This window comes from Eschscholzia californica, unplaced genomic scaffold (assembly GCF_041429995.1).
Source record: "Eschscholzia californica isolate CP2 unplaced genomic scaffold, dmEscCali1.0.p SCAF_3, whole genome shotgun sequence".
NCBI classification, from domain to species: domain Eukaryota; kingdom Viridiplantae; phylum Streptophyta; class Magnoliopsida; order Ranunculales; family Papaveraceae; genus Eschscholzia; species Eschscholzia californica.
The window spans coordinates 51119577-51143828 of NW_028238420.1; the positions used below are offsets into that span (position 1 = coordinate 51119577).

A 24252-nucleotide genomic window follows, 5' to 3' on the forward strand; every position below is an offset into this window, starting at 1 on the left:
TCATACATTTACACCTACCTTAAGGTAGTACTGAAAGTTTGTGTTAGGGTTTCGAAGAACATGGAGAGAAAGCTTTAATGCTCCTCTTGAAGAAAGAAGAAGCTTGAGACGTTACCAGATTATAGAATCAAGGTTTTGTTGTGAACTTTCAGTAACAGTTACCATGAGCTATGTTAACAAAAGAAAAAGGATTTAGGATTTGTTGTGGAATCGTACAGCATAATATAAGTACTGCAGAAAATAACTAAATCTTAGACGGAGAGATAGCAAATATAATGTAGAATGACACTGAGTAAATGAATTCTTGAACATGCACAATGCCCAGTACTCAGACATTTACAACAAGTACTAGGAGTAAAACTAAGTCAAAACAACTAGAAACCAATAGTTGACCAACAAAGGGACTTCGGATCACGATTTCCGAATACCCCACCCGCCGCTAATGATCTAAAGTCTAAACCCACACAGGTCATGTATCTACTTAGATTGTTAAACAGACATAACATCCTACTGATCTATATATTATATATATAGCCTAAAAGAGACGATAACAAGATGTTGTTTGACCAATTGCTTCCACAAAATTATCTCTTCTACTTCTACTTCACTAACTAATTGCTCAGAGTATCTTGCAATCCTACGAGTCTGAATGCTCGAAAGGGACTCGAACAAATAGCTGCCCATGTAAGGTCACAACAGCAGATGTCTGATGTGGATCGATTCGCGAAGGCAATGTCACAACCTGGAAACAAACCCTAGGTTACATTCATGGGCGGGTAATACAAAACAAAGCAATACATCGTGTCTAATTTCCTTTATAAACAAAATGAATATACGTACCTTCTTGAAAGGAGTAACACCCCAAGGATTATCAGGTTGCTCGGGATCACCAGAAATAACTAAACGGCCAGCTGGATCTGACTGAACTCGTACCTGATTCGTCGTATACAATATTAGTGGTACAAATATCGGATTGACAAGCAAATTACATTCACACCCATTCTATGACTTTCAACTTTCAACCATGCAAATTCAGGTCTTCCTGCTTTGGTAATAAAACGATCCCAGAGTGACAAATATCACCTCCTCCCAAGCTCCCAACATTTGGGTTGTTAGATAATCTTGTATTTCTATGTCTATGCTCAGAATATCGGGTTCTTCAATAAATCCTGTATTTCTATGTCTGTAGGGAGCATTTCGAGAATATAATTCTGTAGATATTTTTTATGCGAAACCCGAAATAACCCAAGAGGATTTTGATTCCAGGTATCTCACTTATCGAGAAATATGTAATGAAATAAGTTATGGTTTTCACGAAGTAACTGTTTGGTGGAACTTCCAATTGGTGGTCAACGCTATTTTTTAAGTAATGAATACTATGCACTTTATCTACACAGAATATAGGTTTACCTTGTTTGGTACCACCATCAATTTCAAAATTCAAACAAGGAGCGGGAAATATAAAAGATTAAGAGAGGATGATACCATACCTCCTCACGTAGAAGTCCCGGAACTAATGCATACACCTCAAAGCAATCTTTCTGTACAATGAGAAAAAAAAAAGACCATTAGCACTTTGTCAATAGGAAAGGGCTGCTATATCTGTTTGATGGAATTTGTACAATCCTTACAGTTTTCCGAACATTGATTTTCACCCAATCAGCTGAAGGTCCAATATCAGCAACCACAGTATCAACACTGCACATGAAAACCCAATTCAACATTATCAACCTTTGCTTTTAAATTTGGTCATCTTTTTCTCTACAAGCATATTAGAAGGGAGGCACTGAAGATAGTGGGTCTACTTAAAGGTTTTTTATTCTAAACTCATACGGTACACACTTAACAAGTGTCCTTTTACATTTCATGCTTTTTGAAGGGAAAAAATGAGGCTTGATACCTACGGGTTTTCAGGGAATCTGTATTACATTGAATGGACAGAAAATATAATAAAATTAGGTATTAATACTGAAAACCTAACTACAAAGTTTAAACTGCATTGAAATATTAAATGTAGTGATTCTAGGAAATCTAAACAAAGCTTCCAAGTGTCATACTTAAACAACTCCAAAAGCCACTTCCTGAAGTGAAAAGGTTTGTCACTAATGGTAAACGGAATAAATTCCCTAAAATTAAAATTATATACTAACAATTGTCATTAATGTTAGCATTTTAACTGAAATTATCTGAAATAAATTGCTGTATTCATGTAACTTGTTCACAAAAACTTGCGAATCTAGCATTATTCATTCTGGATTTTGAGACTAACACCACATACCAGCACAATATAATAATTGGGAACTCAAATATCACACGAGAAGTGAATATAGAAAAGAAAATAGAGGTTAAGGATTTACTGAGGCCTAGAAACTTTAGTAATAGAGCGTGCAGCCTTGGCAGCACGATCACGATCTAGGCTAAAAGGCTTTTTGCGCTTAGGTGTACCTGAACAATTGAAATATCAAGAAAAGAAACCAGACTTGAGTAAACGTTCCGAAACACTAATAGTTGTTTTATGATCTCAAATCTTGTAGAAGCCATACCACTAACAGGTTTAAGGTGTTTGTCGCGCTTTTGCACAGATACGGGGGTCTTATCCTAACAAACAAAAGAACGAAATTAAGTGGATATCAAGAGAATAGAGATGATAAGGAAAATAGCAGGATGCAGATGTGCAGGAGTTTAGTAAGCTTGTGAATACCTTTACTATTGGGTCCCCACCCTCACCATTACCAAGGAGACGCTGAGAATGCCAACCCTGCATAGCACGTGCAGCAGCATCTCTTCGCGCCCTACCAGATCCTGATGGTTGATTACCACTCTGCAGAGAATTTATGAAATAGCACACATCTGTAAACAAGATATACACAGGACACAAAAACATACTATAGACTAAGTAATAAGCTACTTAGATAAACAACAACTTGCATGTCAACTATATTAAAAAAATATAAAATGCAGTATCACGGAGGTGTGAATGTCAATAATAATCGTAAGTAGCTTTCAGGTTTAGAGGTCGAAAACATTTTAATTCTAAGCAGCAGCATAATTCGCAGAGAAACTTTAAAATTTATCTCAAGAATAAATGCCATTTCTTCTTGAAACCCTTGTGTAAACCATAAGCAACTATATGTTTATTACACAAATCAGGAACTAGTTGATGCAGGACCATGACGTTAAGTATTAGATCCAGAAACTATTTCCTTTTCTTTTTTAAACTAAAAGTTAAATCCATTTTTGTTAATGGAGAACCATTAAATATTATTATTTTGAAACCGGAGAAACCATTAAATAAGGTAGATCAGTGAGCTCCCTAGCATGTACAATCTCTTCAATAGACTCATTCCTAACCAACTTATGTTAAATTACGACAGGAAACACCAAAATTAAGATACTTCAAAGTTTGGATCACCCACTCGGTACTGAGCTAAAGGTCTGCCAGCTCAGAGCAAGCCCATTCTGAATCTCCTTCACAGACTCATTGCATACCAAGGTGCAATAAAGATACAACTAGAAACACCGAAATTACGATACTCCCAAGGTGAATCAAGACTGAGCTCAAGGTCAAACCGATTTCTGGTTGGCATACTTTTTACTTCTTATTAGATTCTAATGGCACTTACAAACATCACTATCTACTTATTATTCATGATAAGTAATTTGTCCCGTGTCTGAATTCCTAAAAATGTTACTGCACAGGCAGAATCCTCACAAATTTAAACCACAAATCAGAAGCACAATCTCGGTTCAAGGTGAAGGGCACAAAAGACGTTAACGAATAGATTTGCACGATACAAACTTAAATAGCAAGGCGCACAATCCCTTTCATTTAATTCCTCAAAAAGATATTAAACAAACCGCCTTGAAAAATATCAGGCACATGACTTCGTTGATATTTGACAACATGGAACTGCGTAGAGAAAAAAATATGCACAGAAAGCACAATAAAGTACCAGATGTTCAGCACTCAGGGTCTCTGTGATGGCAGGAACAGGGATTTGAAGTTCACCGCCACGAGTTTTATGCCTTTCATATTCAAGAAGTGCCTGCAATATATTTATTTCAAAAATACGGGGCAAGTATAAGATAGCATGCATGCAACAGAATGATAGTACTTTCATTAAGGCCTACACCTGCATTCAACACAATACTGGACAAGAGGTGAACACGACTGAATGAGAAGATCCCATCGCAAAAAGGGTCATTTTCAGGTCCTTGTCCTTTTCTACTGTCGTTTGTATTATTTTTTTTTCTGAAATGACTAGATCCCTTTATTTGGTGCAAGGTGAGAGTGATGTCCTAGCACAGCTTCTCAAGATTCAGCTTACAGTCCATGGTTGTAGGCTTGCAGTCAGATTGAGCTGAAGCTGCTAGCTTCAAGAATTAACACCAATTGTTTTTATTTACCTAATTCTTGTTTGGTACATATCCATACTTCATATTAAATTCAATTCTTACTGCTGAGAGATAAGAAGCATGTCACATTAACCAATCAATCCGAAGGTTTATTAACTGACCAAAGACCAATTGGATAAAGCATTCCTACAATCTCTGAACCTACAGTTTCCTAGTTTGACAAAATACACATAGTTGCAATAACTCGTACTGCTAGAAAACAATACGAGGAAATACAAACATTTCTATCAACGTCTCGTGGTGGAACCTTGATACCAGTTCAGCAACAGGCTCCTGGAAGAAGGTGATAAGCCTGTGTACCTATATATTCTTCTATAGCCACAGAAACAAAAGGAAATACAGAGCTTTGCTGAAACACTAAAACGACATGGTAAATGATCTATCACCTTCTCATAGAAACATCGAAATGACCAAGAGACAGTGGTACAAGTCCTGCAGAAAAAAGGGAAACACACTGAGTTGGTCACTGAGACGATTGAATACAACAAAGCATCTAAAATGAATAACCACATATGGTAGAACTATGTAATACAATGTAGATATGCAACTCAATTGCACAGTTATTCTACATCACAGGTTCATAGAGGCAGAATTATAAGCAGGAAAACCATCACGATTTGGTATGTGAAACTAGTCCTTACTTTGGAGGCTTGAAAGATTCCCCTACTTGCCGCCACAACTTGCATGAGGTCACCTGCAAAAGAAATACCGTTGATACGTAATTTGTGCTTCATACGAAAGCTCATCTGGTTCACAACTTTCACATGTTCATATGCAACAAAGAAACGAGTAGTATCATTCTCAACAATGAATTGACTAAAGACTTGTGAGAAACGGCAAACAATAATACCTGGTCATAGCCACCCAACTTTGTAACAGCTCTCCATAACCTTACACAAAAAAGAATGTTTCAATTGTTAGCCCAAACACCAAAACTAGTGATGAACATGGGTTTTTACATCAGATACTTACTTGAGACAATTTAGTCCTTCTCCATAGAACTTAGGCGGCTTAAATTCCAAGCTATTCTCCTTACAGAAATTCTCCAGTTCCCTCATGAATGCAGCTTGCTCCTCTTCTGACCCAGATTCATCGCCGTTAGTAATTTGTAGAAATGATTGGTTTGAACCCTCTCCATTAACTGGGTACTCTTCCACTAGCATCTCATCTTTTGACAATGCCTCTGCTTTCTTACCATTTTGGTTAGGCGTCTCAGGCCCACTATCAACATTTTCCTCATTCTTTACTTCTTCCTCATAGTCATCTTCTAACTTTTCTGGCACTTCATCACTTGGATCAGCAGCTTCCAAATGATCTTCTTGATCCCCATCATCACTACCATCATTTTCACTTTGTTCTGCTTCAATTTCATCAGCATTTGTATCACTATCACCAGCAGCTTCATGAGGATCTTCGGGGGAAGCTTCTTGATTATCATTTAAATTAGCCTCTGTATGCAATTCATCATCATCTTGACCATCTGGTGTATGAACTAATTCTTCTTGTTCAACTACTGAATCCTTCATTTCTTCATCACCAGATGTATCTGATGAATCGTGCCCCGCCATTACCCCATTATCCTCCTTCACTTCCTCACTCATCTTAAACCTTCTGTCCCAAATAACTAATTACACCCTAAAAAACGAAAGGGGAAAAGAGTACAAAATCACTACTAAAAGTCTAGAATTTGCATCAACAGTTCCAAAAATAAACAAACAAGGTAAAAAAAAAAGTCACTAAATCTCGACTCTATTCACAAACTACTCTCAAATCTACCAAATCAACTCGCACTCAAACTAGGGTTTCCGTGCACCTAAGAAAATCAAAATCTATAAAGCAAAAAAAAACAAATATTTTGCAATGAAAAAGGTGTTTACGAAGCTTACCTCTATAAAGACTCCCCAAAGTGAAGAATCCGTGAGAGCTTCAAACGACGAAGAAGAAGAAGAAGAAGTTGAATAGAGTGTGTTTTAGGGTTTTTTAAGGTGCAGTTGTTTTGGGAGTGGAAGAAACCCTAGTTCTTATCCGAAATTTGTTTAGGGGGATGGTACAGTAGTGTGTACAGAAAGAAGTGACAGAAGGCGAATGGCGATTACTGTTTTTCTCCTTTTTCTGGTAATGGGAAGATATGAGTACTTGAAGAGGTGTAAGCAATTTTCATGATGGGTGTAACTTTTAAGATAAAAGACAAAAGTATGGGGTCTTGTACTAAAGTTGTTTTTTATGCGGGTTGGACCTAGCCAATTGGCTGATACCTCTCCTACTAGTAGACTCATATAGAGTTCCTCACTAGTCACTATAAACCTAACCAGTCTAGAATCCTTCTAAATATTTATCCACTAACTCTTTATATGGTTTGTTGGATTAGCACAAAAGCTTGGTAGGTTTTACGTTTTCTTTTTCCAAAATGTACCATTTTGAAATTGAGAAAGCGAGGACTCTTCAATCTATTTGAATCAACAACCCTATTTTTGTTTCGACAAAAATTACATTTGGGCATATTGGCCAGAGCGCCTTTGAACTACAATGAGAGTGTGAAACTCATTCTCGATGTAAAAGTTCAACGAAGCCAAAAAAGTACTATTATTGGTGTAGTCCACAAACTTTGCTTAGCGAAGGTTAAACCACAACTTTACCGACAAATGGTGAGGTTGAACAACAACCAAAGTCCAACGAATACTTGGCCCAATGATGCATCAAGGTCGTCAATGACCACCATTATTGTAACTCACAAGCTCACATCCCACTATGATTGTCAAATGTAAATAATCTCGGTCTAAAAGGTAATGTAGCCCGCGTCAAGTTTATCTAGCATGAATTGTGGAATTGGCTTACCCAAGCGTGAAAACACCCAAAACGTTCTGAAGGTTATCTTACGTTACACCCATCCTCGGTGTTTGCTTGGTATAGACCCAATAATATGCTCGACATATTCGAAACTCGTGATTATGTCCTCTTATAGACGTTACTCTAAAATGCTCCAGCTAAGAGTTCGTCGTCATAAAGCAGTCGATCTCTCTCTGTCACTATATAAAGCGGAAGACTTTACAGAGCAATCCATACCATTCTAGACACGAGCATCCACAATCTCTCTTTCCCCTTCTCTTTCCCACTCTATCGTTATCTCTTTGAGTGATGCATCTGAGCGATTTACACAAGACGAAGCATGTGTTTTCGCAAATCAAGAAAGACCCATTGGACTTGTGACCGTGGACCTATAGAATTTCGACCCGTCGACTTTTCGCCTATGGACTTTTGTTCGCATTTTGTCAGAAATTTATGTTTTTATATTGCAGGCTCGTCGCTTCTTCATCATTGAAGTAGGAGAGGCCTAAGACAACCTAGAAAAAACTTGAGTTTATTATTTACAAATGTTTTACAACTTGACAAGAATTCCGCACTTAACTACGAAGGTCATATATTAAAGTCAATTCCGTTTTGGCCTCTTATCTTTTACCAACTCACCATTTTAATCCCTAATTTAGTAATTTGTCACCAACAAAGTTGTGTGCATAATTTATGTTTGAAATTAAAGTCGGTATTGATGTATTTGACCCAACTAATATATCAATCAGTTCCTTACAATCTTCCTACAATCTTCTTCAAGTATGATGTTGTATATGTTAAAATTATAAACTCAAAAGGTATTTATTCATTTATTCATTAAATTAGTGTTAGATGAGGTGGATTAGTGTTAGTAGTTAAGTAATTAGAGAGTTAATTTTAGTGGGATTAATGTACTAATTAGTGGGGTTAATGTACTAGTTAGTGGGTTAATGGATGAGTTAGTGGGATCATGTTAGTAGTGGTCTTAATTAATGGATAAAATTTGAGTCTATAAATAGACCAGTCTTTGTAGTTAATCATAAAAATCAAGTCAAGTAATTCAATTCAAGTTAAATATCTTCTTTATTCTTCTTTGTTAGTGCAAGTATTTTTAATTTCCAACATTTGGTATCAGAGCTAGAATTATTTTGTGATTACTAACCGAATTACAAAATGAATGGATCAATCCAACCTCAGCTTCCGCGATTTTGTGGGAAAAAATTTGATCAATGGTGTATCCAAATGAAAACATTATTTGGCTTCCAGGAAATTTGGGAGGTTATCGAATTTGGGTATGTAGAACCAGTTGATCAGGTAGCACATGAAGCTCTCTCTCAGGTCCAAAAAGATAGTTTGAGAGAGAACAGAAAGAAGGATAAGAAGGCATTGTTCTTTCTCTATCAAGCTGTTGGTGAGATTGTCTTCGAGAAAATCTCAAGAGCTGAAACAGCTAAAGAAGTGTGGGGCTTGTTGCAAAGATCCTACAAGGGTGATGAGAAGGTAAAAAAATGTAAGGTTGCAGACTTTACGGGGTGAATTTGAATCTCTTAATATGATTAACTCTGAAAATATTTCTGATTATTTTTCTAGAGTTCAATCTATTGTTAATCAATTGCGGGTTAATGGTGAACATTTAACTGATCTTCGTGTTATTGAGAAAATCATGAGATCATTAACAGGTCGTTTTGACTATGTTGTTGCTGCAATTGAGGAAGGAAAAGACCTCTCAACTATGTCAGTTGAAGGTTTGATGAGTTCATTATGTTCTCATGAACATAGGATGAACCAGAGAACTGCTGCAGGATCTATTGAACAAGCTTTTCAAAGCAAAGTGACTCTGCTTGAAAAAGGTGGTTTTAATGGTGAAGAGAGCCATGGTAAAGAACCAAAAAAATTTGGAAGGTATGACAAATCTAAAGTTAGATGTTTTCGTTGCAAAAAATTAGGTCATTATAAGTCAGAATGTAGAGTTTCCAAGAAATATTCAGAGCATGCTAACTTTGCTGAAGATGATGTAGAAGAGGGAGAAATTCTTTTATTAGCTTGTAGAATGGATGACGATTCGGATGAAATTTTAGACGAAGATTTAGATGATTATTCGGTAGAAAGTGATGAAGATGGAGTTTGGGACTGTCCGGTTAAAGAAGATCATCAAATAAAGATTGATACTGATGATGAGACAGTAGCTTCAGAATCTCAAGTAATTGAGATTACACCTATTTCTCTGAATATTGATGATAATTCAAATCTAGAATTATGTCCCAGTTCAACTTACATTCAAGTTTTGTCAAGGTTTGATGACTACGTTGTAAGCAATGATAATAATGGGTCTAACGAATATTTTTCAAGTGTTGTATCTTTTGCAGATTGTAATCACACCAAACCTATCACTGTTAAAGAAGCAGTAAAAAATGTGGGGTGTATTTCTGCTAGGGGTGGGAATCGGGCGGGTATGGGTACCCACGGGTAGTTAAGTTTCGGGCTCGGGCGGGTCGGGTACTTGTACTCCTTGCCCACTCGGGCACTCGGGTAAATCGGGCGGGCAAATTCAAATATTTGAATGATCAAAGCCCGCCCATGCCCAGTTAAGGACTCGGGTGGATCGGGTTTCGGGCAAACAGGCGTCGGGTAACCCAACATAAATTTGATTTAAGTGTATACGTACAAGCTCACGGGCCAAGTAGGGTACATGCAAAATTTTAGAGAGGTTGCCACCATTTAACAGGTGTTTCGGACAGATTTTAGGGTCTAGAAGTTCGTTATATATAATTCCTAATCTCCTTTTCAATCCTAGTGGGGCAGCGTGGGACTACTGAATTCCAACCCATTTCAAAGACTAAACTTTTAGTCCCACACTATTATCTTAGTGTGAGAAAAACATGAGTTGGGGTTATATAATCTCTAATGCCATTACATGGTGAGAGACCTTCCATTACATGGTGAAAGACCATCCAAATCTGACCGTGAAGAGATAAAGAATGGGATGGAAAGTCTTCACCCAATGGCCTTTAATCCCACCTTTAGCACACACTAAGTAGTTGTACAAGTAGGTTTAACTGGGTATTAATCGGGTAATCCATCGGGCATCTCATTATGGGCTCGGGCTCGGGCGGGCTGCCGGGCAGGCCTTCTCACCCATGCCCGCCCACTAAATTCTAGTGGGCGGGCGGGCAGTACCCACCTTCGGGCTTCGGGCGTCCACAAGCTCATCGGACTCGGGCGTTCCGGATCGGATATCGGGCTCTCGGACTTTTTTCCCACCCCTAATTTCTGCTATGGACGACGAAATTTATCCAATTGAGAAAAGTGATAATTAGGAGCTAAATTCTTTTCCTGTAGAAAAGTAGTCAATTGGATTGAAATGGTCATTCAAAACCAAGTACAAACCAGATGATGAAGTAGACAAATTAGTTGTTAAAGGGTATGATGAAAAGCCAGATTGATATGAAGTTTTTAAGTTGATGATTAAATGACTAATATTTTTTATTAAGTCATTGAAGGTTCATTGATTTTTCAAGTCGAAGATCATGATGGGTGTTATAATGTTTGAGTTTAAGGGAGAGTGTTAAAATTATAAACTCAAAAGGTATTTATTTATTCATTAAATTAGTGTTAGATGAGGTGGATTAGTGTTAGTAGTTAAGTAATTAGAGAGTTAATTTTAGTGGGATTAATGTACTAATTAGTGGGGTTAATGTACTAGTTAGTGGGTTAATGGATGAGTTAGTGGGATCATGTTAATAGTGGTCTTACTTAATGGATAGAATTTGAGTCTATAAATAGACCAGTCTTTGTAGTTAATCATAAAAATCAAGTCAAGTAATTCAATTCAAGTTAAATATCTTCTTTATTCTTCTTTGTTTGTGCAAGTATTTTTAATTTCCAACAGTATAACTAAAAGTATTCGACGATCTCGACTCTTCAGAGAAAGGCTTCAACTTCGATTGCAAACACGGAGTTTGCAAGGCAGAGTTTATGTTGAGGATTCTTGGAGCTCCCCCGATAATATCCCCTTCCCTATTTGGAAAGAATGTTTCAGCTGCCACACTTTGATGGCACAAAGGTAATGTGTTTTTTTTTTTTTGTTAAGGAAAGTAATGTGTTTGATAGATGAAAGTAGGGCTGGGAAAACGGTCCGGGAACCTGGGGTCCGACCCGTTCGGCCCGGACCGTTTTGACCCGCAGCCCGAGTCCTACCCGAGCCGCGCATACCCGGCCCGATGGCTCGGGCTTATTGGGCCGGGACTCGGACATACCCTCAATTCCGAGTCCCGGTCCGTTAGGTCCGTCCGCCACCCGCCCGCGTCAACCCACCCGCGTCAACCCGCCCAAATCTATTATAAAAACCCTCCTCTCTTCAACAAAGAAACCCTAATATCAACCTAACTTTCTCTCTGCCTCTCTCTCTTAGCCGCCTCCTCTCTCTACTCTCTCTCCCCTTCTCATCTATTCAACACCATTTAGTGATGTTGGTTGATGAAGTTGATAAAATCCATGAAACCCTTGTTCTTGTTGATGAAGGTGAAGATGTGGGTGTTGATGAGTTAGATCTTCTTCTTCTTCTTCATTTTCTTCTTGATGGGGATGGGTCCGATGATGATGATGAAGCTGATGATGATATTGATGGGGAATGACTTATTCATCACCTTTCCGAGTATCTTGAAATGTCCGATCTCTTTAGGCGTGATGATATCTTCTGTTTTTTTTTTTTGTTGAACCTGATGATATTTCTTCTGTTAGTCTCTGTAATGGAGTTGCTTATGATCAATCTAGTATTCAAAAATGGCTCGATAGTGGTAATAATATAATACATTTTTCTAGGGGTGGGAATCTAGGGTTTCAGAAATAGTTAGGTTAATTAATAAAAAAAGAGTTAATTCCTATATGGCCCCCTACTTTGTGACCAGCTTCCTTTATGACCCCCTTTTTTTCGTAAATTCAAATATGGCCCCCTATTTTCAAGTAAATGTCAATACTACCCTTCTTAATTCTAAATTTAAAACATTTAAAAAAACTTATTTCCACCTCACCCCTCTCTCTCTCTCCACCTCATCTCTCTATACAACTCACCCCTCTCTCTCTCTCTCCAATTCACCTCTCTCTCTTCCCAACTCACTCCTCTCTCTCTTTCCAACTCACCTTCATCTTCTCCGATTAAAGTCGCCGGCCGGAAAATCTTCGTGAACAATCTTCCATAAAGGAAGCTGGTCACAAAGTAGGGGGCCATATAGGAATTAACTCATAAAAAAATCTTCCAAAAAAAAAAGAAAGGAAAAAAAAAAAGAAATCTCAAAAACCCGAGCCCGTCCGACCCGAGCCCGTTGGAACCCGCTCGGGCAGCCGGGCTCGGACGGGCTACGGGCACTTCAATTTCATGATTCGCCCGGCCCGATCCGCCCGGCTCACTACCTCGGGCTCGGCTAAGCCGAGCCCGATCCGCCCGAGCCCGGCACTTTGTAGCCCGACCGCGCCCGCCCAATTCCCACCCCTAGATGAAACTTGAAAGTATGAAACAAACCCAAAAGGTAAAGGCGTGGCCGAAAATTCATGCATCAAAATAAAATGATACCGATATTCGTTTCCTGAAATAAAACGGTTTCACACGTGTCAGCAAGTAATAAGTCAATCCCTTCCTCCCACATTTCCCCTCCCTCCATTTTCTAACTCTCTCTTTCTCTCTCTCTCTGGTGTGCAGAGGATAACAATGGCATTTTCTGCAAATATCCTCCCCCAAAGCAAAACCTTCATTCCTTTTCATAGTTCCTCCTTTCTCAACCCTAAATTCATCCCTAAATCTCCTTATCTTCCTAACTATCTTCAAACCCATAATCGAATTTCTCTTTCCACTTCTTCAATCAAAGTTGCCACTAATGTCTCTGAGGTTCAAGATAAGTCTTCCCAATCAACTACTAGTTGTAAGTACTCTTCTCTCGTTTTAATTCAATTTCAGGGTTTTGTCAATTTGATTTGAGTGGTTTAACTCTCTGAGAAATTCAAATGAGGTAAATTAAAAGCTTTAAGCTTTATTTGAAGTTAGTTGAAGATTATTTTTCCATGGTTAACTCTAATCCATAGTTAATCAGTGTTTTTTAGGGAATTATTAGGTCATACTGAAAGGCTTTATTTGGGTGTTTCTTTGCCTTTCTTGTTCATGGCCTTTGGACATTACATGTTTTTTTGTATGTCATTTTCTGTATCTGACATGTAATCTGACCCATCTCACTCAAAAGACCAAAATCACCAGCTAGACAAAAACAAACATTCTAAAATCTTACTCGAGTCAATTCCGACTTCTGAGTCAGATTCTTAAAAAACATTACCTTTACTTTATGTAATTCAAATAACTATATTCTTCAATATTATTATGACATTATGATTTTTTTCTTTTTACATTAGTTAGCAAGTGTATAATGTATATAATATATACAGTCAAGAAATGATCAGTGTGGTAATTAGACTCTCCTCGCCCACATCGTTAAAATACTTCCAAATTCCCTGGTTCCGACCGTGCTCCTTTCTTTGCCCCTATGACCTCGGACTACTATTCAATCTGAATAGGAAATATTTTCTTTGATAACTGTGAAGTTCCATTTTCTTTTGCCTGCTCTTATCTGGATGAGCAGAAACCAAAACTCTCAGTTTGCAGTTGAGTTTGCAAATTCATGGCGTAACGTAATGACTTGGCGTTGTCTATTTTGCAGTCATATTTAACTAATGTTTCTTTTGCCTGCCCTTATCTTGGAGCAACCATATAAAATAATTTGCAGTTACCTACATAAATTTGAAAAATGAGGATGTGAAGTTTTGGTAGTCTTGACTAAAAATACTTGTTACTGTTTCTCCCGGGTGTAGCCACTGCAAATTGGTCACGTCGATATATACTTCAGTATCAGATTTTGGATTCCCACAAAACCAAACACAATAGTAGTCAAGATAAAAAAAAAACTACCGTTCACCGTTCAGTTGATGCATGTTTTTAATTGTTGATTTCAAAACAATTTTTTTTTTCTGAACTCTTTTATCTCAGCATGGGAAGAATTTGCTAGAAATGTATCTGGAGAATGGGATGGGTTCGGTGCCGATTTCACAAATACAGGGAAGCCAATTGAACTTCCTGAAGATGTTGTACCAGATGCATACAGGGAATGGGAGGTTAAGGTATTTGATTGGCAAATGCAGTGCCCAACTCTTGCTGAACCAGAAAAGTCCTCTCTTATGTATAAATTAATAAAGCTATATCCAACCGTTGGCTGTGAGGCCGATGCTGCTACAGTGTTTAGCCTTGATGAGAGGAATATAGGGGGATTAGATAACAACGTTTCTTCGTTTGCTTATCGTTCAAGTGGATCTTATGTAGCTATCTGGCCCGAAAAAAAGAACGGTGAATTTGGGTTACTTGAATTAGAACACTGCTTAGTTGATCCTCGAGATCGTGAGTCGCGTGTGAAGATAATTCAGGTTGTTCGTGTAGATAAATCAGTACTCTCGTTGCAGAATATTAAGGTTTTTCGTGAACAATGGTACGGCCCATTCAGAAATGGAGAACAGCTAGGCGGTTGTGGTATTCGTGATTCTGGATTTGCTTCAACTAATGCCATGAACGGTTCAGAAGTTACCGGCGAATGGAAAGGTTCAGAGTTTGTGACAATCTTTGAGGGCCCTCAGACTGTGAGTCTCATTATCTCACATAACTCCATAGATCTTTTCCATTTTTTTTGTCTAAACTATTATGATAATTTAAACTCACCAGTTGAAGCTCCACTTGGAGGTGTTCTCCAAGTCTAATATTTTTATCGTCTGCTACATGATATTATGCATTTTAGGCAATTCTAAGCTATGTTTTCTTTCAGAATATTCTCCAAGAACTTACTGATGAAAAGTCGTACAATTTGGTGAGAGATGAACAAGATCTAGTATTGCTCCCTAAGCAGTTATGGTGTTCGCTGAAAGCCAGAGAAGATGGTAGAATGTGCGGGGAAGTTGGGTGGGTTTTAGAGAAAGGCCGTTCGATCACATCAAAATGCATTTTCTCAGAGGATGGAATGTTGCAAGTAAGTTTGAATATTTAGATCATTATACAAGCTTATTCTTTGAGTTCAAAGATATATTTTGCAAGTATGGACCGGATTAGGTGACCTTAGGGAAAGTTTTACCATCCCTAAACTACACAATTCAAAGTCGAAAAAGAATTTAAATCCTCTCTCATAACATCAAACAATCTCATTTAGTTACTTGTCAGTGTTCATCATCCATTGCCGTATCTACACTGTTATCTACATCAAAGGATCGATGTAATGGATCTTTCGCTGTATTTATACTTTTGTTTTTCTTTTCTTGGTAGGAAATTGCAATCGGACATGAAACTAAAGTCTCTGTGGAAGACATATAACCTCTTTCGCTTACAATGAAGTAAGTAGACACTTACGTTGATAATGTATGTATGTTACTGTTACATAATCGCCAATGTTAGTGAAAACAAAGAAATAAAGGTCTCACCATGTTTACTTGTGTTTTCGTCCTACTTGTGTAGGAGCCATGTAATATTTCAGATCTATTTTCCTTCCTTCACTTCTTAAAATAGTGTACGGATTTAGGCATTGGGAAAAATGAAAATGAAAAAGTGCAGGTAAAGATTAATCAAGCGATGTCCTTTTCCTTTCTTTCGAAGAAAAATATGGCCATTCTTGTTCGGCTGAAGTTGATTTTGTTTTTCCTTTTCGAAGTCAGACCTGAAATCTGACTCACAGTCCAAATTAACTCTAGACAGCTTTTAAAAGGTTTGTTTTCGACATATTTGTGATATATAACTCGTCTCAATAGCGGATTCAGATTGATTTTGGGTCCGTTTGAGTCAGACGAGTAGCTCGTTGTCCGGGCACCTCCTTGCCGGTCTGACTCACTGCAACAGTTCATAGCCTGGTTCCAACTCAACTACTAATGAGCTGCAAGAAGTGAAGTACGGATTGAGGTTTCGGCCAAGATCAAATTTTACTGTCTTTGATTGAGCGACTCCTGCCCGATTTTGATTTCTGTCCCCCGCGGGATCAATTGACTTTTATGAGTATCCAGCAAGCTGAGGATAACCTAGCCCAAGCATTACCTGAACCCGGCCTAAAAGGGAAGATTGGCCCCTACCTTCTCTAAAAGCTTCTCAATGGAGGGGTTAGTTTTTTTTTCACAAGAATGCTCCAGCAAGCAGCGACTTTCCACCCCGTCGGGTCATATCTTTTGGATGGAATTTCATTGACAGAACCGAGAACAGATGGAATTGACAGTCAGGGAAGCTATAACAAAGAAAAGAGGCTCTGAACTTGTTGAATCCCCCTTGCTGGCTACTAGACTGGAAGGTGACTAGCAACTAAGAACAGCGGCTATCAACGACTAGCCTGAAGGGATTGAGGTTTAGAAAGCCGTTACGCATTATCGCTCTAGAAAGATTGCAGCTAGCGCGTTACAGCTTAAAAATGGCTCAAGCCCAACTCCAGAGGCTGGTTCAACTCCAGCAGAAACATGAGCCAGGATCGAACTCTCTATGAGATTCATAATTTCATTACTTATAGTGTTGTCGATCTCTTTCCGTTCGGCCTCATTCAAGGCTTCGCCGGTTTTGAAGGAGTCAGATTCAGACATTAAGCAAAAGAAAAAAAAAATAGCAACATTTCACAAGATCGTATTATTATAAAAAAAAAAAATGAATGAACAGGAATGAATTAAGAACAAATTATCCATGAAATGAAATTGTTGGATCAATCATATCATAAAGAAGAAATCTCAACTCAGACTGAAAGCCTAATAGGAGTGTTGATATTTAAAATAGTATCTATTGCAACTCTGGTTATAATTTCCAAAACTGATGAAGAAGAAGAAGAAGAAGATTGATTCTTTCTATCTTCTTCTTCTTCATCATCATCTCCATCAACAACAACCATCTTCAACTCCATTATTTTTGAACCTCTCCAATTCTTTCTTTCCTTCTTATCTTCTTCCTCATCCGCATTTATCTCCATTAATCTTAATCGTCTAGGTTTCTGTACATGTACTCCTCCCTTGACATCAGTAATATTCAAATCCATTGATCTCAAATTTTCACATATATTATCTTCTACTTCAGTATTCAAATCCATTAATCTCAAATTTTCACATATATTATCTTCTACTTCCATATTCAACAACCCCATTGGTTTTGAGGGTTCAGAATTCTCTAATTGTTGTTGTTCTTGAATACCCATATTCAAGAACTCAATTAATCTCATTCGTTTACTGGTTCTGACCTCTTTTTCTTCTTCATCATCATCATCATCTGTGAAATTCTTTAATTGGGTTGATCTTAAACGTTTATAATTCTTCAAATGTCCTTTAATTTCTTCAAAAGCCATATCCCAATCCATCGATGAACTTTTAACCTCTCTGTTTTAAGCATCAAACTTGAGACCGAGTTGGAGAAGGAAAACAATTTCTCATCTTTTTAAACTACTCGGAGTAATTATAGAAGTTTCTATTTTCTCTCTCACTATATTTTTCACCTGGAACTATAGGTTTTGGGTTGGAGACGGCGCCCTTAGAGTAATAAATCTGGGCCGCCTGCAGAGCCATAATCAATTTGACAGGGATAGATGAGGGTGTGACCGCTGAGGTCGGACTTGTCTCCCCAAACCACAATATTTTCTTAAATCTAATCAACTTCTTACTGAAAGTATTTGGATAATGGATTGCATAAAAAATAGAGCGTTCTCGTTTCTTTTCTTTCCCCAAACGAGCGATTCCGGTTGCTAGATTTTCATTTAAACACATGGAGATGTTCAAACCTAAGTAATTAGACGTGATGAATCAAAGTTCGGATATCAAGGATTTGTCGGGCTCTTGGTTACGAATGTTAGGAGTTACTGAAGTATCTCGTTTCCTCTAGCGCTAATCAAAGTTTCAGTTATCTTCTTGACGACGATGGATCAACAATCACAAATGATGAAATTTTTTTGTGCGATGCGATGAAAGAAAACCTCAAAAAAATTTAGAAACCACTCTGGTGCTGAAGTCAATAGGATGTTGGAAAATAAATTTAAAGTCTAAGTGAATAATTGGACTTTTGGTTTCCTTTTAGGTAAACCGTGATATGCTTATATAGGTTTGATTGGTCGACCGTGATGCTCTCAGCCATGTGATGATGGTCGTTAGGAGAATAATATCCTATGAGTACGTATCTTCTGTCTAATCTCTTTGCCCTGACCCTCAGATTAGGTCAGGGTTTTGGTTGGGCGAGTCTTAAGTCGATCCACCTTCCCGTGCCTCAAGGCAAGATGGGGATCATGGCTTTGGTTGGTGAATCTTAAGGGTTAAATTGACTAAAACAAATGAAATTTATGACGCTGGACAAATAGGGGAGGCCAACTTTTTAGTCGGTCGCGATTAGGGGGCTACTCTCTCTCTCTCTCTCTAGTCTCATGTAGGAGGGAGAGAGGTGTGTTGTTTGGGTAAAGTAAAAAAACGTAAAATAGTAGTACTACTTATCTTGGAGGTGGAGTTACAAAATTTCAACAACAAAAAAAGTCATGCATCCTTTCATTTTTAAATGGGATTGAAAACGTTTATAGAGTTAGGGTTTACTGGAGGTTTTACTATCTCTAACTGATAAAGATTCATAAGAAACTCGAGAGGAATAATAATAAGTATGAGCTCTGAGTTGGTATCCTACGAGGAAGCTGAAGATGGATCACTCAATTATTTTCTCTTCAGAGTTATTTGTGTTTAAAATTTTTGAAGATTTTCAGTAGATTTTGGATTATTAATCATTTAAAGTTTCCATCTTTACTGAGGGGTTCTGGGTTAGTAACTATCTCCTGTTTTCTTCTTCTGATTTGAGTCTGGGTGTATTCTTAATTCCTTTGTTCAGGTTGGAGTATAAAATTTAAGGATTTGGAGTTCAAGTGAAAGTGAAGAAGAGAGATGAGTGGAGCCGTGCTTGTTGCTATTGCTGCTGCAATTGGTAATTTCTTGCAAGGATGGGATATTGCTACTATATCAGGTAACCTCCTCTTCTACCCATTTACTAGAAATATCAGTAGCTAAATTTTTTTATTATTATTTTTGGTGACCCAATTCTGTGTTAGTTCCAAATCTATTTCTTGATTTGGTAGTTTCCTTAGATTCAAAATCAAATCAAATGGAATCTACCCATTTATGTTAGACATTTGATCTTTTCGGTTGAAGTATATTCTGGTAATCTGCAGGAGCTGTTTTATACATTAAAAAGGAATTCAATTTGGAAAGTGAGCCAACTATAGAAGGTCTAATTGTAGCTACATCACTAATTGGAGCAGTAGTTATTACAACTTGCTCTGGACCAATATCAGATTGGCTAGGTCGTCGTCCGATGATGATAATATCTTCACTTCTGTATTTTGTTAGTGGTCTAGTTATGTTATGGTCTCCCAATGTCTATATCCTCCTCTTGGCAAGGCTTTTAGATGGGTTTGGAATCGGTCTGGCGGTTACCCTTATTCCTGTTTACATATCCGAGACTGCACCACCAGAAATACGGGGATCACTGAATACTCTTCCACAGTTCACTGGTTCTGCTGGAATGTTTTTGTCATACTGTATGGTTTTTGGGATGTCCTTGACAGATGCACCCAGCTGGAGGTTAATGCTCAGTGTTCTTTCAATACCTTCTCTTGTTTATATTGCGTTAACAGTATTTTTCTTGCCTGAATCTCCTCGATGGCTTGTGAGTAAAGGGAGGATGGTTGAGGCGAAAAAGGTTCTTCAACGGTTGCGCGGGAAGGAAGATGTCTCAGGTTTGTTTGACGTCAATCTTTCTCACTATTTAAGAAGTAAATTTCTGGTCACTAATAGCGTAAGAAGTCTTCCTTAAAGTTTAAATTGTCATGTGGATGCGTTGACTGGGAGCTTCAAATAAGAGATTGTTAATTTGCCTATTCAGGTCTACATGTGTGTCTAGTAGCTTCTTGATTGAAAACTTTACATATGTGAAGAAGTAAATTCCTAGTAGATCTCTTAATTGCTAAATAAAGTCTCGATGACCACTCCTGAAGCTTACTTTATCTACAGGTGAGATGGCTTTGCTGGTTGAAGGTCTTCATATCGGTGGTGACACATCTATCGAAGAGTACATAATTGGTCCAGGGGATGATCTTGGTGATGACCAGGAACCAAGCGTCGATGAAGGTCCAATTATACTATATGGTCCTGAAGGACTCACTTGGACTGCCAAACCTGTCACTGGACAGAGTACTCTAAGTGTTGCCTCCCGCCATGGGAGCATACTGGGCCAGAGTTGTATACCTCTAATGGACCCACTTGTAACTCTCTTCAGTAGTGTCCATGAGAAGCTCCCTGAAACTGGAAGCATGAGAAGCACGCTTTTTCCCAATTTTGGTAGCATGTTCAATGTGGCAGAGCCTCATGTTAGCGAAGAACAATGGGACGAAGAGAGCTTGCAGAGGGAAGGTGAAGGTTATGCGTCTGATGCTCCTGGGAATGATTCTGATGATAATTTGCATTCACCATTGATCTCACGTCAAACCACAAGCTTGGAAAAGGACATGCAACATAATAGTAGTCTCGTCCAAGTTGGGGAAAATGGCAGCATCATGGGTATAGGCAGCGGTTGGCAGTTGGCTTGGAAATGGACAGAGAGAGAAGGTCAAGATGGAAAAAAAGGAGACTTCAAGAGGATTTATTTGCACGAGAAGGGAGTCACTAGTCGTGGCTCTCTTGTTTCACATCATGGCAGTTATGCTCCTGCTGAAGGCGAGTTCATTCAGGCTGCTGCTCTAGTGAGCCAGTCTGCTATCTATCCCAAGAAGCTAATGGAGCACCATCCTGTTGGACCAGCTATGGTTCATCCATCTGAAACAGCTGGTGCCCAGCCAAGGTGGTCTGACCTTTTGGAACCTGGAGTCAAACATGCATTGTTTGTTGGGATAGGGATTCAAATACTTCAGCAGGTATGAATCAAGTCGCGAAGAGAATATCCTTGCCTTCTTTATTCCTTTTTCCTTTATTTTTTAACATTATGGAGGGGATTCCTGGCTTTTCAAATTAGGCTTATTTGTGTTCATTGGTTGAAGGTCTTATGGTAGTTGCCTAAAATATGTTTTCCAATTAAGGATGAAAATATTAATTTTTTTATTCGTATTGAGATAATTATGCATGTTAGGCTAAATGAAGCAAATCTTTTCTAGAATAGTTCTAGAGACACGTTATTGTCTTGTCCCATCCTTGGTTCCATGATCTCCTCGTATATGGAAAAAGATCACGCTTCTTTGTATAGTTTTGATGTTCACGTACCTTATTTCCTTAAAAACCTGAACGCATCATAAATCTAGCAGCTACTGTCGAACGATTTTCATGTTTTCACTAGTCATTTAGTTAGATACTTTCATCTGAAATGGCATCATGGGTTCTGATGTATTCTCTTTTCTCATTGAATCTTGACGTGCAATGTGATCAATGTAATTTGATTTTTTGGATCAAGTTAGTCTCAAAGCTACTCACTTTGTCAGTAATTTTTGCATTTATCTTGCATATAGTTTTCTGGCATAAACGGCGTTCTGTACTACACACCTCAAATTCTGGAGCAGGCAGGTGTCGGAGTTCTTCTTTCAAACATGGGCATCAGTTCAACTTCCGCATCTCTCCTTGTTAGTGCTGTCACAACCTTGTTAATGCTTCCTTGTATTGCAGTTGCAATGAGACTTATGGATCTTGCAGGAAGAAGGTAAATCTTTGTCTTTCATCCTAATTCTGGATACTTCTTTTTTTCCAATGTCCATCATTTTAGCCTTGTTTTGTTCTTAGATGTTAGTATCTTATAGACGATATATTTCATAGTACTAACAACAAACCTCATTTTCATGCTAGAATCAAGTTCTTGATATATTTCGACATCAACACCGAATTTATTATTGCTATTAAATTTCGGGATTGCCACTCATGGATTCACATGTTCTAGTTTAGGATCATTCATGATAGCATGCCAGCCGGGGTAAGCTTATAATTCGTATCATACAAGACATATATAAACATAAACTGCCATCGAACAATATGAAGCATTTGCTACTACCAAAAGATCCATGATAACAACCCTTAAAAAGGCCATGCTAACAAATCCTAAGGGCCATCAAGAATTACCCTTTACTTTTTTAGAGGCGGTACACAAACCATTGGACCAGACACTCATGTAGTCATGTGTATGTGTTATGGTAGTTGAGTCAGTTCATTGTAGATCGTTTTGCCAAAATTATCTGTACAAACTGTGAACTAACTATTTAAGTTGACACAAACAATAGAATCTTCTAGATCATGCACTAAGCTACTATATGTCGAGTCATCTTCAGAGATCCAGAGTTTCGTTATTTATGTTTATATATGGGTAAGTGCTCTTTTGTGATTCATTGCAGGTCGTTGTTGCTCACCACCATCCCCATCTTGATATGTTCTCTCATAATTCTAGTCATTGGGAATGTCGTGAGCATGAATTCAGTAGTACATGCAGCAATCTCGACCATCAGTGTTGTGGTTTATTTCTGCTGCTTTGTTATGGGCTTCGGGCCAATACCAAATATCCTATGTTCAGAGATCTTTCCGACCCGTATCCGTGGGCTCTGCATAGCAATCTGTGCCCTTGTGTTCTGGAGTGGGAACATCATAATCACTTATTCGCTCCCTGTTCTGCTAAACTCCATTGGTCTTGCTGGTGTATTTGGTATATATGCTGTCGTCGGCTTCATCTCATGGATATTTGTGTTCTTGAAGGTTCCCGAAACTAAGGGTATTCCCCTGGAAGTTATCACTGAACTTTTCGCAGTTGGTTCAAAGCAAGCGGAAAAGAACGATTAATCTAATGACCCTGTGAGTGGAAACTCGGATTTCTGTCGTCTCAAAGGATTCATTTTCATCTGCAAGGAAATGTTTTTGGACTTCTGGGTTGGATCAAGAATTCAAGGTGATAGGGAACTAAACCAATGATAGGTGTTTATAAAGAAGGGTTTGATTTCTTAGGGCAGTAGTTGTTTTTTTCTTTTGCATATAAGATGTTCTCATGTACAGTTTGTATCTAAATGTTCCTTGAAAATGTTTTCTTTTTCTGTAGTATCTCTTGAAGGAACTAATAAATGCACCCACTAAAAGTGATGTACACACACTTTTGCTTGATTTGGTTAGTTTTGATATGACCAAGTCGAATATCCTACACATCCCTACACTCCAATTTTGGTGGGAATTTCGCACCGAGCGGGTTCTTTCTCTCCACAACCATTGAAACTGGTGGATGTTGTCTTCAAGTTAGTTTCCATCCTCTAAGCGCTAACCCAATACAGAGCGGTTAGACTTCCAAATTCAAAATTTTGGGAACCCGGCCCCATTGATCCCATAAAGGAGCTCTTCCCAAGTAGGCATTGGGCTTCCGAAAAACTTATTGTTTTTAAATATTTTTGTAAGTTTTTGTCAGGGTCTTTTTTAAGTTATTTTCTTAAACTTTATAAAATTTTCTCAACCGAGAATTAGATCACATATTAACTGTTTTGAAGGATTTATGGAGTTACTCCACAAAGTTGGTATGATTCAACGTCCTCATGCTACTTTTAAGGGTTAACTTTCATAATGGGGCAGACAAAAAACCCACCCCACTGATATATCCATCCATCCGCATACTCTCAGAAACGGATTCTGAAAACCTGAAATCAATCCTACTGCCAACACCACCTCTTGCCTGGAGCCGTGACAGACACTAACTAATATTGGGGTAAAACGGTAAATAACGGGTGGTGGTGAGTGGTGACTACTACTATATCCCTATATTTAACATGAAACAGAATAGAAAAAGAAAAAAGAAATGGCATTCCCTTCTTTTCTATTCACCTCTCGCAGATTCACTACTAAACTATACAACAAATTCACCTCTAATTTTCCTCCCCCTCTTTCTTCTTCTTCTTTTTCCCACTATCAACAAAACCCTAGTATTACTACTCACTCACCCTCCAATCAAAACCT

General features: G+C 38.2%; 3 protein-coding genes across 4 annotated transcripts; 2 read left to right on the forward strand and 1 right to left on the reverse strand.

Annotated features, from left to right (window-relative positions):
* Window positions 1-259: 259 nt before the first annotated feature.
* Window positions 260-6840, reverse strand: LOC147551537 (AT-rich interactive domain-containing protein 6-like). The gene is made up of 13 exons (XM_086670979.1): window positions 6303-6840; window positions 5389-6051; window positions 5267-5306; window positions 5058-5110; window positions 4803-4848; window positions 3954-4046; window positions 2702-2821; window positions 2544-2598; window positions 2358-2445; window positions 1632-1698; window positions 1491-1541; window positions 841-933; window positions 260-742 (listed from the first exon to the last, which is right to left on the reverse strand). Exons 2-13 carry the CDS (start codon window positions 6015-6017, stop codon window positions 638-640), a joined length of 1440 nt encoding a protein of 479 aa, XP_086527105.1. The 5' UTR covers window positions 6018-6051; window positions 6303-6840; the 3' UTR covers window positions 260-637.
* Window positions 6841-12749: 5909 nt separating this feature from the next.
* LOC147551538 (glycerol kinase) lies at window positions 12750-15746 on the forward strand. Its single transcript, XM_086669422.1, has 4 exons — window positions 12750-13157; window positions 14270-14910; window positions 15093-15293; window positions 15584-15746. Exons 1-4 carry the CDS (start codon window positions 12947-12949, stop codon window positions 15629-15631), a joined length of 1101 nt encoding a protein of 366 aa, XP_086525548.1. The 5' UTR covers window positions 12750-12946; the 3' UTR covers window positions 15632-15746.
* Window positions 15747-17912: 2166 nt separating this feature from the next.
* On the forward strand, window positions 17913-23404 carry LOC147551539 (monosaccharide-sensing protein 2-like). 2 transcript variants are annotated; one of them, XM_086666101.1, is made up of 6 exons: window positions 17913-18436; window positions 18717-19261; window positions 19467-20033; window positions 20308-21206; window positions 21792-21979; window positions 22662-23404. In XM_086666101.1, the coding sequence occupies exons 2-6, from the start codon at window positions 19183-19185 to the stop codon at window positions 23098-23100; spliced, it is 2172 nt and encodes a 723-aa protein (XP_086522227.1). In that variant the 5' UTR covers window positions 17913-18436; window positions 18717-19182; the 3' UTR covers window positions 23101-23404. The 2 variants fall into 2 exon arrangements, with proteins under 2 accessions (XP_086522227.1, XP_086522226.1); XM_086666100.1 differs by lacking the exon at window positions 17913-18436 and having other exon boundaries at window positions 18459-19061; window positions 19130-19261.
* The last annotated feature ends 848 nt before the right edge of the window (window positions 23405-24252 follow it).

What these genes read in the sequence shown, in the direction of transcription:
- LOC147551539 (XM_086666101.1), top strand. Translation starts at nt 19,183, where the DNA reads ATGAGTGGAGCCGTGCTTGTTGCTATTGCTGCTGCAATTGGTAATTTC. An exon ending in GGATTCAAATACTTCAGCAG is followed by an intron (nt 21,207 to 21,791) that starts GTATGAATCAAG and finishes TCTTGCATATAG; the next exon opens with TTTTCTGGCATAAACGGCGT. An exon ending in ATGGATCTTGCAGGAAGAAG is followed by an intron (nt 21,980 to 22,661) that starts GTAAATCTTTGT and finishes GATTCATTGCAG; the next exon opens with GTCGTTGTTGCTCACCACCA.
- LOC147551537 (XM_086670979.1), bottom strand. Translation starts at nt 6,017, where the DNA reads ATGAGTGAGGAAGTGAAGGAGGATAATGGGGTAATGGCGGGGCACGAT. An exon ending in GAATCTTTCAAGCCTCCAAA is followed by an intron (nt 4,849 to 5,057) that starts GTAAGGACTAGT and finishes TTTTTTCTGCAG; the next exon opens with GACTTGTACCACTGTCTCTT. An exon ending in GTGTTACTCCTTTCAAGAAG is followed by an intron (nt 743 to 840) that starts GTACGTATATTC and finishes GTTTGTTTCCAG; the next exon opens with GTTGTGACATTGCCTTCGCG.
- LOC147551538 (XM_086669422.1), top strand. Translation starts at nt 12,947, where the DNA reads ATGGCATTTTCTGCAAATATCCTCCCCCAAAGCAAAACCTTCATTCCT. An exon ending in TTCCCAATCAACTACTAGTT is followed by an intron (nt 13,158 to 14,269) that starts GTAAGTACTCTT and finishes CTTTTATCTCAG; the next exon opens with CATGGGAAGAATTTGCTAGA. An exon ending in TCTTTGAGGGCCCTCAGACT is followed by an intron (nt 14,911 to 15,092) that starts GTGAGTCTCATT and finishes GTTTTCTTTCAG; the next exon opens with AATATTCTCCAAGAACTTAC.